The sequence below is a fragment of the Pelophylax lessonae genome, assembly GCF_965119305.1.
Source record: "Pelophylax lessonae genome assembly, contig: HAP1_SCAFFOLD_237, whole genome shotgun sequence".
In the NCBI taxonomy this organism is placed as follows: Eukaryota; Metazoa; Chordata; class Amphibia; order Anura; family Ranidae; genus Pelophylax; species Pelophylax lessonae.
Window position 1 is genome coordinate 108,779 of NW_028120096.1, and position 13,511 is coordinate 122,289.

Here is a 13,511-nt window from a genome sequence, read left to right on the forward strand (position 1 = left end):
TTTCCATTGAAGCCCTGCTCCTTCGATTAGAGCCCTACCTCTTCCTTTGAACCCCTGGTCATTTCTTTACAATCCTTCCTCTTCTTTTGGAGCCCTACTTCATTCCTTCAAACCCCTTCTTCTTCCTTTAAAACTCTGCCCCTTCATTTCAAGCCCCGTTCCTTTTATTTGAGCCCTACCTCTTCCTTTGAAGTTCTGCTCCTTCTGTTGATGCCCTCTCATATGTAGTCCTACTTCTTCCTTAGAAGTCCTGCTCCTTCCATTGAAGACCTGCCCCTTATTTGAAGCCTTGCCCCTTTTTTTGACCCCACCTCTTCCTATGAAGTCCCCTCCCTATTGGAAGCCCGCCTCTTCCCTTGAAGCTCCGTCCCTTTGTAATTACGTGTTGTCCTGGGCTCAGGAAGATGTTTCTCTACCAGCTTACAGCCAGGGCCGTCTTTAATATTGATTGGACCCTGGGCAAAAATTTTCTTGGATAATAAAATATAAAGGGTTTTGGCGCTACTTCCAGTAAGTTAGTGTAATGGATGTTATCAAGCGATGGTGTTCTGTACAATGGGTATTTACCTATTCTACAGAACACCATCGCTTGATAACGTCCATTATACTAACATACTGGAAGTAGCGCCAAAACCCTTTATATTTTATTATCCATTTCTAACTTCTAGTGTGAAGTATTCTAGGGAGGCTGCAAACTTCAGGACTAAAGTTACAGATTCCTTCCAACTATCTGCGCGGGATTATTTATTATTCAAAAATTTTCTTGGGCCCTCTTGAATCCACTTATCAACTATTTGGGGGGCTCAAGGGGCAGCTGCTTCGGGCACCACAACAAAGACCCGGGGCAGCTGCCCCTTTTGCCCTGTGTTAAAGACAGCCCTGCTTACAGCACTGTTACTCGTATTAATCATTGACGGTAAAAAGGTAAGTATCACATTACACACCGAGCACCACTCATGCCAAAGTAAGTACTACAGTTATGGGTGGAGCTCCCTTTTATCCAGGTCCTTACCTTGGCATGCAAGCCACTGGTGAGGTCGTCGGATCTCTTGAGCTGTTCCTCCAGCTGGTGACATCGCTCCCCGTGATTGGACACTTGGTCCATGAGTGTTCGGTTCCTCTCCTCCGCATGGGCTAAATTTTGCAGCAATGTGGGGGATTCCACCTCCACCGTCTGCGTCACGTACTACAGAGACAGGGAAAGGTTATATGAGGGTGGGGCCCTCTGATACCCACAATCCATCAGTGCAGCACTGCGGCCCCCCGCCCTCACCTGCACATCTGGCGCTTTGTGTCTCTCGCTCTCCAGTGACAGTTTCAGGTCCTGAATCTTCTCCTCCAGCTGACGCGTTTCCTCCTCCCGCCGCCACTGCAGGGTGTCCATGTGGCCCTTGGTGTAGACCAGCTGCTCCACCTTCTCCTGCAGCGTTGTCTCCAGGTGGAGCACCTTAGTGCGTAGATCCTCGTTCTCCTGGGAGGGCAACAATGAGTACTGACATCAGTATTTCCTTCATTATGTGTCCTAGGGACCCCACCAGAAGCGGGTGAGGGGGGGGGGGGGGAAACTGACCCACTGAATGGATCCTCCTTACTTTCCATCTCTGAAGGTTGTATATAGTGTATATGTACAGGCCCTTAACAGGCCAATTCTCATTTCTCATTGGAGTGATAGATCAGGGTTGGGAGGGGCTATTAATGGCTGGGCTAAGAGGAAGGAAAGGGGCCCCTTTATGCTCATTCACCAACATAGCAGGATGGTGTCACTGAAGTGTCATGGCTTCCCGACTTTCCTATAATCCCCTGTTTCAGGGAGGATGGAGTCAGTGTGTAGTCACATGACCATCATTGTTGTTCCCTCTTTACCATAATCCTCTATTATTTGGAAGAGTTGTGTAGTCACGTGACTGTCATGAAAAGGTGGAGCAGGCGGTACCTTCATGAGGTGGGTGGAGGGCTGGGAGTTGACGGTGGCCAGTTTCTCCAGCAGGCCCTGAGTGACGCTCAGACTCCTCTTCAGGCCCTGATTTTCCACACTGAGGTTCTGGATGTGCTTCTCTGAGTCGGTGACACCCTGCGGGGACACCATGAAATCTTAGGACCCTAAATCAGGATTTATCATTTTTTAGCTGCCCTTCCATCAATGACCTCCATCATACACCCAATGTCCTTTCACCCCCATACCCAACATCTTCATTGCTCACCATTTCTGCCCGGAGCTGAGACAGTTCCTCCTCTCGCTGCTGAATCTTCTCCTTCAACTCTTCGATCTGATGGAGAGAAATGAGGAGAACATAGAAACTGGGCCAATACCATAGCCAGGGCCTGGCCCCCTGGACTCCCCATAGACAGATCTCCAGGCTCCTCATAGTCAGACCTCTGGCATCCTCATAGTCAGACCTCTGGCCTCCTCATAGAGCCCCACACTCTCCATAGTCAGATCTCCGGCCTCCCCATAGTCAGTCCTCTGGGCTCCTCATATTCAGACCCTGGATTCACCATAGTCAAGGCAGTGGCCTCCCCATAGTCAAACCTATGGCCCCCTCATAGTCAGAATTCCCATATTTAAGGCCCTACCTCATCCTAGCTAAGGCCTGGTCTCTTCACTGTTCAGCCTCCTCACAGTCAGACCTCTGTCTCCTTTTATTCAGTCCTCCAGACTCTCCATAGACAGTCCTTTGGGCTCCTCATATTCAGACCCCCAGATTTACCATAGTCAAGGCTTGGCCTCCCCATAGTCAAACCTCTGGCCTCCTCATAGTCAGATCCCCGGACTCCCTATAGTCAGATCTCCTCATAGTCAGACCTCTGGCTTCCTCAAAATCAGACCTCTGGCCTCCTCATAGACCCCCCATAATCAAAGCCTGGCCTCCCTAATAGACCTCTGGCCTCCTCATATTTTCAGACCCCTGGACTACCCATAGAAAGACCTCTAGCCTCCTCATAGACCCCCGGACTCCCCATAGTCGAAGCCTGGCCTCCTCATTTTCAGACCTCCTGGGCCTCCATAGTCAGATCTCCGGCCTCCCCATAGTCAGACCTCTGGGCTCCTCATATTCAGACCCCTGGATTCACCATAGTCAAGGCAGTGGCCTCCCCATAGTCAAACCTCTGGCTTCCTCATAGTCAGAATCCCAATATTCAAGGCCCTGCCTCATCATAGTCAGGACGAAAAATAGATGCTTAGGCACCTTTCTCCTGTGCTCAGAAACAGGACCCCCTATCCAACCTATTTAAAGGTAATGTTCCACGGAACTCACACTTGGCTTCCCAAATGGCCACTAAAAACAAACATGGGGCGCACCGGCCTAGCGCATCATCCTTAATAATAGGCTTTATTCATTGTAAGTGCTGTGAATAAGGGGCTAAGCCCCAAAACGCGTTAGCCATCATCAATTGAGGACATTGTTCCAGATGTTCGGATTTGATGTCCCTTTGTGTATGAGGTTATGCACTTACAATTAATAAAGCCTATTATTGAGGATAATGCGCTAGGCCGGTGCGCCCTATGTTTGGTTTTTTGATTTCATCCTAGTCAGCGCCTGGTCTCATCACTGTTCAGCCTCCTCACAGTCAGACTTCTGTCTCCTCGTTGTCAGACCTCCAGACTCCATGGCCTTTTCAATGTCAAACCCCACCCTTCTTATTCAGGGACACCCTGGGTACCCCCTTCTCACCCTGAATACCCCTGTACATCCTGGGTACCCCCCTCCTTTCACTGAATAGCCCCTACATTCTGTATATCCCCTTTTTACCCCAGATACCCCCAACACCCAGGGAATCCCTCTTTTAACCCCAGATACCTCCCCCGCCTCTCCCTGGACACCCCCTCCCCCCAGACACTCGCCTGCTGCTGCAGATCATCGGAGAGCCTTTGGCGTTGCCTGTCCTTCTCCTCCATGTCCTGCTTCAGCTCTCCAATCTCCACCTGTAACTGCGCTCGCTCCCCCTGCAACATGCTGATTGACTCCACCAGCTTGTGAACCCCAACGGGGGGCAGGGCGGAGAGCGGGTACCCCGGGTACAGCACACCTGTGGGTGGAGTAACAATGCACTCATATGTGTTGTGATGATTGAAACTGGCCTTAACCTAGAGGGCATACTACAGGGGGCACACACCTAGGGGGCAACACACCTAGGGGGCATACTACAGGGGGCACACACCTAGGGGGCATACTACAGGGGGGCACACACCTAGGGGGCATACTACGAGGGGGGGACACACCTAGGGGGCATACTACAGGGGCACACACCTAGAGGGGATACTACAGAGGGGGCACACACCTAGGGGGCACACACCTTGGGGGCATGCTACGGGGGGAACACACCTAGGGGGCATACTACGGGGGAACACACCTAGGGGGCATACTAAGGGGGGGCACGCACCTAGGAGGCATATTACAGGGGGCACACACCTAGGAGGAACACACTGTGGGGGAGGGTACATACCTAGGGGGTATACTGCGATGGGTATACTATGGGGGCACACACCCAGGGGGCATACTACGGGGGCACACACCTAGATGGCATACTACGAGGGACACACACCTAGGGGGCATACTATGGGTAGCACACACCTAGGAGGAACATACTGTGGGGAAGGGCACACATCTGGGGGTACACGACAGGGGGCACACACCTAGGGGGCATACAAAGGGGGCCACCCACGTAGGGGGCATACTATGGGAGGCACACACCTAGGAGGGACATACTGTGGGGGGGGGGGAGACACCTAGAGGGAATACTATGGGGGGGACACAACAAGGGGGCATACTACAGGGGGAACACATATAGGGGGCATACTACGGGAGGCACACATGTAGGGGGCATACTACGGGGGGTACACATGTAGGGGGCATACTATGGTGGTAAACATGTAGGGGGCATACTATGGGGGGTACACATGTAGGGGGCATACTATGGGGGTACACATGTAGGGGGCATACTATGGGGGGTACACATGTAGGGGGCATACTACGGGGGAACACATGTAGGGGGCATACTACAAGGGGAACACATGTAGGGGGCGTACTATGGGGGGCACACGTGTAGGGGTCATACTACGGGGGGAACACATGTAGGGGGCATACTATGGGGGGGGGCACACACCTAGGGGGCATACTGTGGGGGGCATTCACCTAGGGGGGCATACTGTGGGGGGAAATCACCTAGGGGGCATTCTGTGGGGGGGCACTCACCTAGGGGGACATACTGCAGGGAGCAGACACCTAGGGGGGAATACTGCAGGGAGCACACACCTAGGGGGCATTTTGTGGGAGGCAAAAATCCAAAGGGGATGACAAAGGAAATATAACTGACTGCTCAGTGTGGTCTTCCTCCCCATGCTGCAGTCTCACCTCTCTGCAGCCTCTCTAGGAGGCTCTGTTGTTCGCAGATGACGCTCTCCAGGCTCTCGATGAGACTCAGTTTGTCTGTCATGCGCTGTCGGTGGGCGTGGCGCAGGCTCCTCATCTGCCTCTTTCGGCGGCGCTCCTCCCTGCGGAGCTGAGTGCGGTACTCCTCCGCCTTCCCCTGCAGGCGCTGCATCTGGGAGTACTGCTCCAGGAAGGTGATCAGGTGAGACATAACAGTGAGGAGCGGAGAGGAGACCTGCGGGGGAGGGGACAGATATATGAAGGTGAGGAGTGGGGAGACCTGTGGGGGAGGGAACAGATATATGAGGGAGAGGAGACCTGCGGGGGAGGGGATAGATATATGAGGGAGAGGAGACCTGCCGGGGAGGGGATAGATACAATGCCTTGAAAAAGTATTCACACCCCTTGAAATTTCTCACATTTTCTCATGTTACAACCAAAACCGTAAATATATTTTATTGGGATTTTATGTTATAGACCGACACAAAGTGGCCATAATTGTGAAGTGGAAGGAAAATGATAAATAATACAAATAAATCTGTGAAAGTGTGGGGGGCATTTGTATTCACCCCCCTTTACTCTGTGGGAAATTTCAGGGGTATGAATACTTTTTCAAGGCATCCTTTCACAAACTGGCTCAGGAACCTCATGTTCATTGGACAATCAGATTGTAAGCTGTGTGGCTCCAGTAGGGATCAGTCAGGATTTACCTTCCCGGGATTTGGAGCGGCAGATGTTGATCTTTCCGTCTCCTGCTTGAAGGCCAGGAACTCGGTGAGAGGGGAGGAGATATCGTCCAGACATTGATCCCCAACTCCGCCTACTTCGTCTTCTGATCCGGAGCTCCCGTCACTATCATCGCTGCCTGCCAGAAAATCACACGGGTTACCGACTATCGAGGACCACCCCCTGCCTGCCTGCCAGGAAATCACATGGGTTACGGACTACCAAAGACCGCCCCCTGCCTGCCAGAAAATCACATGGCTTACCGACTACCGAGGACCACCCCCTGCCTGCCTGCCAGAAAATTACACAGGTCACCGACTACCGAGGACCCCCCCCCTGCCTACCAGAAAATCACATGGCTTACCGACTACCGAGGACCACCCCCTGCCTGCCTGCCAGAAAATTACACAGGTCACCGACTACCGAGGACCCCCCCCCTGCCTACCAGAAAATCACATGGCTTACCGACTACCGAGGACCCCCCCCCCCCCTGCCTACCAGAAAATCACATGGCTTACCGACTACTGAGGACCACCCCCTGCCTGCCTGCCAGAAAATTACACAGGTCACCGACTACCGAGGACCCCCCCCCCCCCCGCCTGCCAGAAAATTACACAGGTCACCGACTAGTGATGGACGAACATCGGCCGGGGCGGTTCGCGAACGTTATCCGCAAACTTTCTCAAATGATCGCGAATCGCAAGTTTGCCGTGGGCCCCATTGACTTTAATGGCAGGCAAACTTTAAAAACCTTTAGGTCATATTTGTAGCCACAAAATACTTACTAGCTGTGCACAAATAGTCCCACAACATGGACAGTAAATCAGCCAGAACCGACAGCAGCCGGTAAATACATGTCAAATACATATAGCGTCCATTCACACATCTGTAAAATGGGTCCGCATCCATTCCACAATCTGGCAGAATCTTTACAGACCCATTGATTTTCAATTCCAGTCTGAAAAATTAGCCATTCACAGGATAAAGAAGTAAGTGTCGGCCAGTACAGGCCCCAACAATTAGCCAACAGGCATTCACCTAACAGCTAAGAACGTTGTATTCTGTGGCTGAAGGTAAATTAGGCATTCACAGTATACAGAGGTAAGTGTCGCCCATTCCAGGCCCCGAAAATTAGCCCACATGGGTTTACCTGACAGCTAAGAACGTTGTATTCTGTGGCTGAAGGTACATTAGGCATTCACAGGATAAATAAGTAAGTGTCTCCCGGCCATTACAGGCCCCAAAAATGAGCCCATAAGCGTTCACCTGAAAGCTAAGAACGTTGTATTCTGTGGCTGAAGGTACATTAGGCATTCACAGGTAACAAAAGTAAGTGTCGCCCATTCCAGGCCCCGAAAATTAGCCCACATGGGTTTACCTGACAGCTAAGAACGTTGTATTCTGTGGCTGAAGGTTCATTAGGCATTCACAGGATAAATAATTGTCTGCCATGAAAGGCCCCAAAAATGAGGCATTCAATGGACATAAAATACCTTTTATGCCGCTGTATTTACCGAAGACTAGGACCATGAATTGTTGTGGGTGAATGGCGGCCTGGCAGATATTTGTGGCCTGTCCTGAGGAATTTTAATCAAACATGGTCTACTGGTCACATGTGTTGAATTCCTCAGAGATCCATGCCTCATTCATTTTTATAAATGTGAGGTAGTCAACACTGTGATGAGCTAGGCGAGTGCGCTTAACGGTCACGATCCCCCCTGCTGCGCTGAACGTCCTTTCAGACCGGACACTGGACGGGGGGCAAGCCAACATTTCCATTGCAAATTGTGCAAGCTCTGGCCAGAGGTCAAGCCTGCCCACCCAGTAGTCCAGGGGTTCATCACTCCTCAGAGCGTCCACATCGGCCGTTAACCCGATGTAGTTGGACACCTGTCGGTCTAGGCGTTCCCTCATGCTGGATCCGGAGTACAGCTGTCGATGGGTCGGCTGAAAGAAGGATCTCATATCTGAAGTGACCAAGACATCTTCAAACCGCCCTCTTCTTGCAGGCGCTGTTGGATTGGTACCCGCAACTGTCTCTCTGTGACTGGAAATTCCTCTGCCAGCGCACGCAAAAGCAGAATGCAGCACTTCTCCCAGCAAGGCCTGGAAGTGCTGCATTCTGACCGCCCTCTGTGATTGTGGTAACATTTCCACCATTTTTTGTTGGTACCGGGGGTCTAAGTACGTTACCACCCAGTACTGGTCCTTGCCCTTTATGCTTTTTATACGGGGGTCCACCTTAAAACACTGGAGCATGAAGGCCCCCATTTGCACTAAACTGGAAGCGGTGTAGTGGCCTGGCTCCTGCTCATCATCCAGGATAATGTCTTCCTCGTTCTCCTCCCCCCATCCACAAACAAAACCAGGGATCCCAGAAAGGTTTAAAGCATGCTCTTCTTGCTCCTCCTCATCTGCCCCGGCACCATCCTCCTCTGACTCCTCTGCAGACTCCTGCTGTTGATTTGTCTCAGATGGAGTAGCACCCCCTGGGAATTCATCCAACATTGCGACTTCCTCATCTTCCTGCTCCTGCTCCTCGATGGCTTGATCAATGACATGACGCAATGCACGCTCCAGAAAGAAGGCGTAAGGTACAATGTCACTGATGGCGCCCTGGCCGTGACTGACCAGTTTGGTGATCTCATCAAATGGCTGCAGAAGTCTGCATGAGTCGCGCATTGTGGCAAACACAGCCACTGTATATTGTCCTACGTGTATGCATTATGTTTATTGCATGTGTATACCTTTAAGAACCAAGTGTTTGTAATGTAATGCTACAGCCCTTCTCCCCCCACCCCCCCCCCCCTCCTGTTTCTGTGTCTAATTGTGTGGATTCATGACACATAGACAATGGTCTGGACTGGAGACATCTCTCCGCAGGGGGTGTGTATTGAGAGACTGCCTGTTACCATAAGCTCATTAGGTTATCTGTAGCCTGTTTCAATGTACAAATGTTCAGTTCCCATTGGTCGTTCCTTGTCCCTTCCCCCCCCCCCTTTGGCAAGGTTAAGGGGAATTTCCCTAACTGTGGGTAAAACTGTATGTCTTGGAATTTAATAAAGAGTTTAAGCTCTGCATGATGTTGACTCCCAGCCTATGTGTCGTCTAGTCTTTGGGAAGGAAGAATGGTATAACTCTACCTGGATTGTTGCATGCTGTACCTGCCTATTTGGAATATTACCTGTTTTCCTGTCTATCAACGGAGACCCTGTGGATTAAACTACTTCTCCGCTACACGCATGAGCAGCCACTGGCGCAGTGAAAAAAACCCAAGCTCCCCAGAACCTGTCCTGCCGCAGAGTTTATACAGGTAATCATTAACTGCACGTTTCTGCTGGAGCAGCCTATCAAGCATATGCAACGCTGAGTTCCATTGCGTCGGGCAGTCACAAATAAGACACCTGACGGGCAGGTTGTGTCGCCGCTGAATGTCAGCAAGGCGAGCCATGGCTGTGTAAGATCTTCTGAGATGGCCCGAGATTTTCCTGGCCTGCCGCAAGACGTCCTGGACCCCAGGGTATTTGGCAACAAATCGCTGCACGACCAAGTCCAGGACGTGTGCCATGCATGGCACGTGTGTTATTTTGCCCTGTTTCAGCGCGCTCAGCAGATTGGCACCGTTGTCGCACACCACTTTACCAACTGACAAATTCAGCGGTGTCAGCCACTGATCTGCCTGTGAACGCAAAGCTGAAAGGAGTGCAGGACCAGTGTGGCTCTTGGCTTCCAGGCACAACAGACACAGCACAGCATGGCAACATCTCACCTGGCATGTGGAATAGGTTCTGGGGATCTTGGGCGGCGCAGAGGAAGAGACGGTAGCAGCGGAAAAGGAGGAGTCAGCCGAGGAGGAGAGGAAGGATGGAGTAGGAGGAGGAGAAGAAGAGGCAGGCCTGCATGCAATCCATGGCGGTAAAACCAAATCTACACGGGTGCCAGAGATATATTCACTTGCCGCTGAACATGGCCATACAGCTCTGGAATGCCCTTCTGCGAGAAATATTTCCTGCCTGGGACCTTCCATTGTGGTGTTCCAATGGCCACAAATTTCCGAAAGGTTTCAGAGTCCACCAGTTGATATGGCAGTAGTTGGCAGGCTATCAGTTCCGACAAGCCAGCAGTCAACCGTTGGGCAAGAGGGTTATCCGGCTTCATCATTTTGTTTACGCTCAAACATTTGGGCCACGGAAGCCTGCCTTTTTCCAGAACAACGTGAGGACGGCAGGATGGAAGGTGGAGTGGAGGACAATTGTGAGGAGAGAGGAGAAGAGGCTGGATGGTGAGAGCCTGGAGTGTGGCTTTGTGGGTTTTGCGGCATTGCTCCCACTGGGCTCAGTGATGGGAGTCCAGGTGCCTTCTTAAGGCGGTCGTCCCTAGGTGAGTGTTTGGCTTACCGCGACTTATGCGTTGACTGCAAAGGCTGCAGATGGCAACACTATTGTTAACAGCGGACACATTAAAAAAGCCAGATGTGATTGTTACATAGTTACATAGTTAGTGAGGTTGAAAAAAAAAGACACCAGTCCATCCAGTTCAACCTATGATGTGTGTGTGTGTGTTTGCTGCTAACCGTACATTGTATACCCCTGTATGTTGTACATTGTATACCCCTGTATGTTGTACATTGTATACCCCTGTATGTTGTACATTGTATACCCCTGTATGTTGTACATTGTATACCCCTGTATGTTGTACATTGTATACCCCCTGTATGTTGTACATTGTATACCCCTGTATGTTGTACATTGTATACCCCTGTATGTTGTGGTCTTTAAGGTGCCCATCTAATAGTTTTTTGAGACTATCAATGCTCCCTGCTGATACAACTGTTTGCGGAAGAGAATTCCACATCCTTACTGCTCTCACAGTGAAGAACCCCCTGCGTATTTTAAGGTTAAACCGCCTTTCCTCTAGTTTTAGTGAGTGGCCACGTGTATTATTGTATTCCCTTTCTCTGAATAGGTTTTTCCATATGCTAGGGTTGCTAGTACAATATTTGTACATTGATATCATATCCCCCCCTCAATCGTCTCTTCTCCAGACAGAATAAGTTCAGTGCTTGTAGTCTTTCCTCATAGCTGATGTCCTCCATTCCCCTAATTATTTTTGTTGCCCTTCTCTGGACCCTCTCCAGTTCCAGCACATCCTTCCTGAGGACCGGTGCCCAGAACTGGACAGCATACTCCAGATGTGGCCGGACCAGAGTCTTGTAGAGAGGGAGAATAATGCCTTTATTTCTGGAGTGAATCCCCTTTTTTATACATCCCAGTATTCTGTTGGCTTTGCTTGCAGCGGCTTGGCATTGCATGCCACTGCCAAGCCTGTTGTCTACCAGTACCCCCAGGTCCTTTTCCATCCTAGACTCACCCAGAGGCTCCCCCCTAGTGAGTAGCTTGCTTTCTGGTTTCTGGCACCCAGGTGCATGGTTTATGGCTCGCTCCTGATATATTAGCAGACTGGTTTGTCCCTCCTGGGCAATGTAAGTTCCGTCTGCCTCTCCTCCCTATCTGCCGGTCCGTCTCTCCCTCTGAACTCCCCTCCTCTTCCTCTCTTGTGGCCACCCATGTGACGTCCATAGACATGTCATCATCCATGTCACCTTCCCCACCACTAACATTCGAGATCTCGGAGTAGGCAGCAACAGCGGGGACCAACCTCCTTGGGCTGATCTGGGTACTGTCGTCAGACTGCTGAGTTGCCGCTGTTGCTACCTCCACTTCCTGATCCGATGCCAAGAATGGCTGCGCATCGCAAATGTTTTGTGATGGATCGGAAAATAATTCCAGTGACTCAAGCGGAGGGTATATGGTGGTGGTGGTGTCTTTGGGGGTGCACACAGCAGAGAGTGAAGAGGGTGCAGATAGAGAGGATGAGGAGGGTGCAGAAGAGGAAGGCTGAGTGAGCCCCTCAACCATGTCTGGTGCGTCCTTTGACGTAATCAAACGCACCTTCTGAAACTTCACACTTTGGCTCCGGGCCTACTGCTCCTGCTCTACCCCAACCACCCCTGCGGAAGGGCCTGCCTCTTCCTCTGCCTGTCATTTTTTAAATTACCCTGTGACATAAGTCTCTAGAGAAGCGCAGTATATATGGAAAAAGGTATATACCACCCCGCTTCAATCTGTGGTATTGGTGGGTCACAGTTTTATCACACCAGTTCTACAAATAATTGGCCAGTAACTGTTGTCACTGTGTGTAGCAGAGTTAACGCAGCAAAAGAGGCAACATTTTTGCAGGACACAAATACACTCTTAGAAAAGTATACTGTTAGATAACACCCCGCTTAAATATGTGGTATTGGGGGGCCACTGGTCTATCACACCAGTTATACAAAACATTGGCCAGTAAGTTTGGCACTGTGTGTAGCAGAGTTAACGCAGCAAAAGAGGCAATATTTTTGCAGGACACAAATACACTGTTATAAAAGTATACTGTTAGATAACACCCCACTTCAATCTGTCATTTAGGGGGGCCACTGGTTTATCACACCAGTTATAATACTTTTTAAAAGTGCTTTTGTCACTGTTTGTAGTTGTAGTATCCCTGCAGAAACGCTCACCACACCAGTCACAATGCTGCACAATACAAATCCACTATAATATGCTCTCTATATTAGAAAGTATATTATAAGTGGATTACACCCCTATATAGTGCACACCAAAGAATAGTACACCTATACCAAATACCAGTCCTTAAAAGGACTTTTGTGGACCTATAACAGAGCGATTTGTGTCACTGACAATTTTTCCCCTGCTGCACACAGCAAACCTCTCCCAACACTGACAAAAAGCAGAATGTAAAATGGCAGCCAGGTCAGGTCTATTTATAAGGTAGGGGGTCTGTCCATGTGCTGAAATGTCTCAATTGGCTGTCCCATTCTACCTGATGGATGTGTCATGGGTCAAAGTTCTCCCCAATGTAAACTAATATGGCCGCCGCGAACAACGCCATATGTCGGCAAGATCGGCGAACTGCGAACGAGCAAAGTTCACTGCGAACCGACCGCCGGGCGAACCACAGAGCCATCTCTATCACCGACTACCGAGGACCACCCCCTCCCTGCCTGTCAGAAAATCACATGGGTAACTGACTACCAAGGATCACCCCCTGCCTGCCAGAAAATCACACGGGTCACCGACTACCAAGGACCACCCCCTGCCTGCCAGAAAATCACACGGGTCACCGACTACCAAGGACCACCCCCCTGCCTGCCAGAAAATCACACGGGTCACCGACTACCAAGGACCACCCCCTGCCTGCCAGAAAATCACACGGGTCACCGACTACCAAGGACCACCCCCCTGCCTGCCAGAAAATCACACGGGTCACCGACTACCAAGGACCACCCCCTGCCTTCCAGAAAATCACACGGGTTACCGACTACCAAGGACCACCCCCTGCTTTCCAGAA

The 13,511-nt window shown here is 50.7% G+C and overlaps 1 protein-coding gene across 1 annotated transcript in view; it reads right to left on the reverse strand.

The window, feature by feature from the left end:
- The window catches only part of LOC309548626 (kinesin-like protein KIFC3), a 49,386-nt gene that overhangs the window by 22,089 nt on the left and 13,786 nt on the right, over positions 1-13,511 (reverse strand). The window contains exons 3-9 of the mRNA XM_082276546.1: positions 6,083-6,237; positions 5,355-5,607; positions 3,845-4,029; positions 2,202-2,267; positions 1,934-2,071; positions 1,274-1,471; positions 1,013-1,186 (exon numbers count right to left, since the gene is read on the reverse strand). Coding sequence (XP_082132672.1) covers positions 1,013-1,186; positions 1,274-1,471; positions 1,934-2,071; positions 2,202-2,267; positions 3,845-4,029; positions 5,355-5,607; positions 6,083-6,237 — 1,169 coding nt within the window. The remainder of the gene's footprint in view (positions 1-1,012; positions 1,187-1,273; positions 1,472-1,933; positions 2,072-2,201; positions 2,268-3,844; positions 4,030-5,354; positions 5,608-6,082; positions 6,238-13,511) is intronic.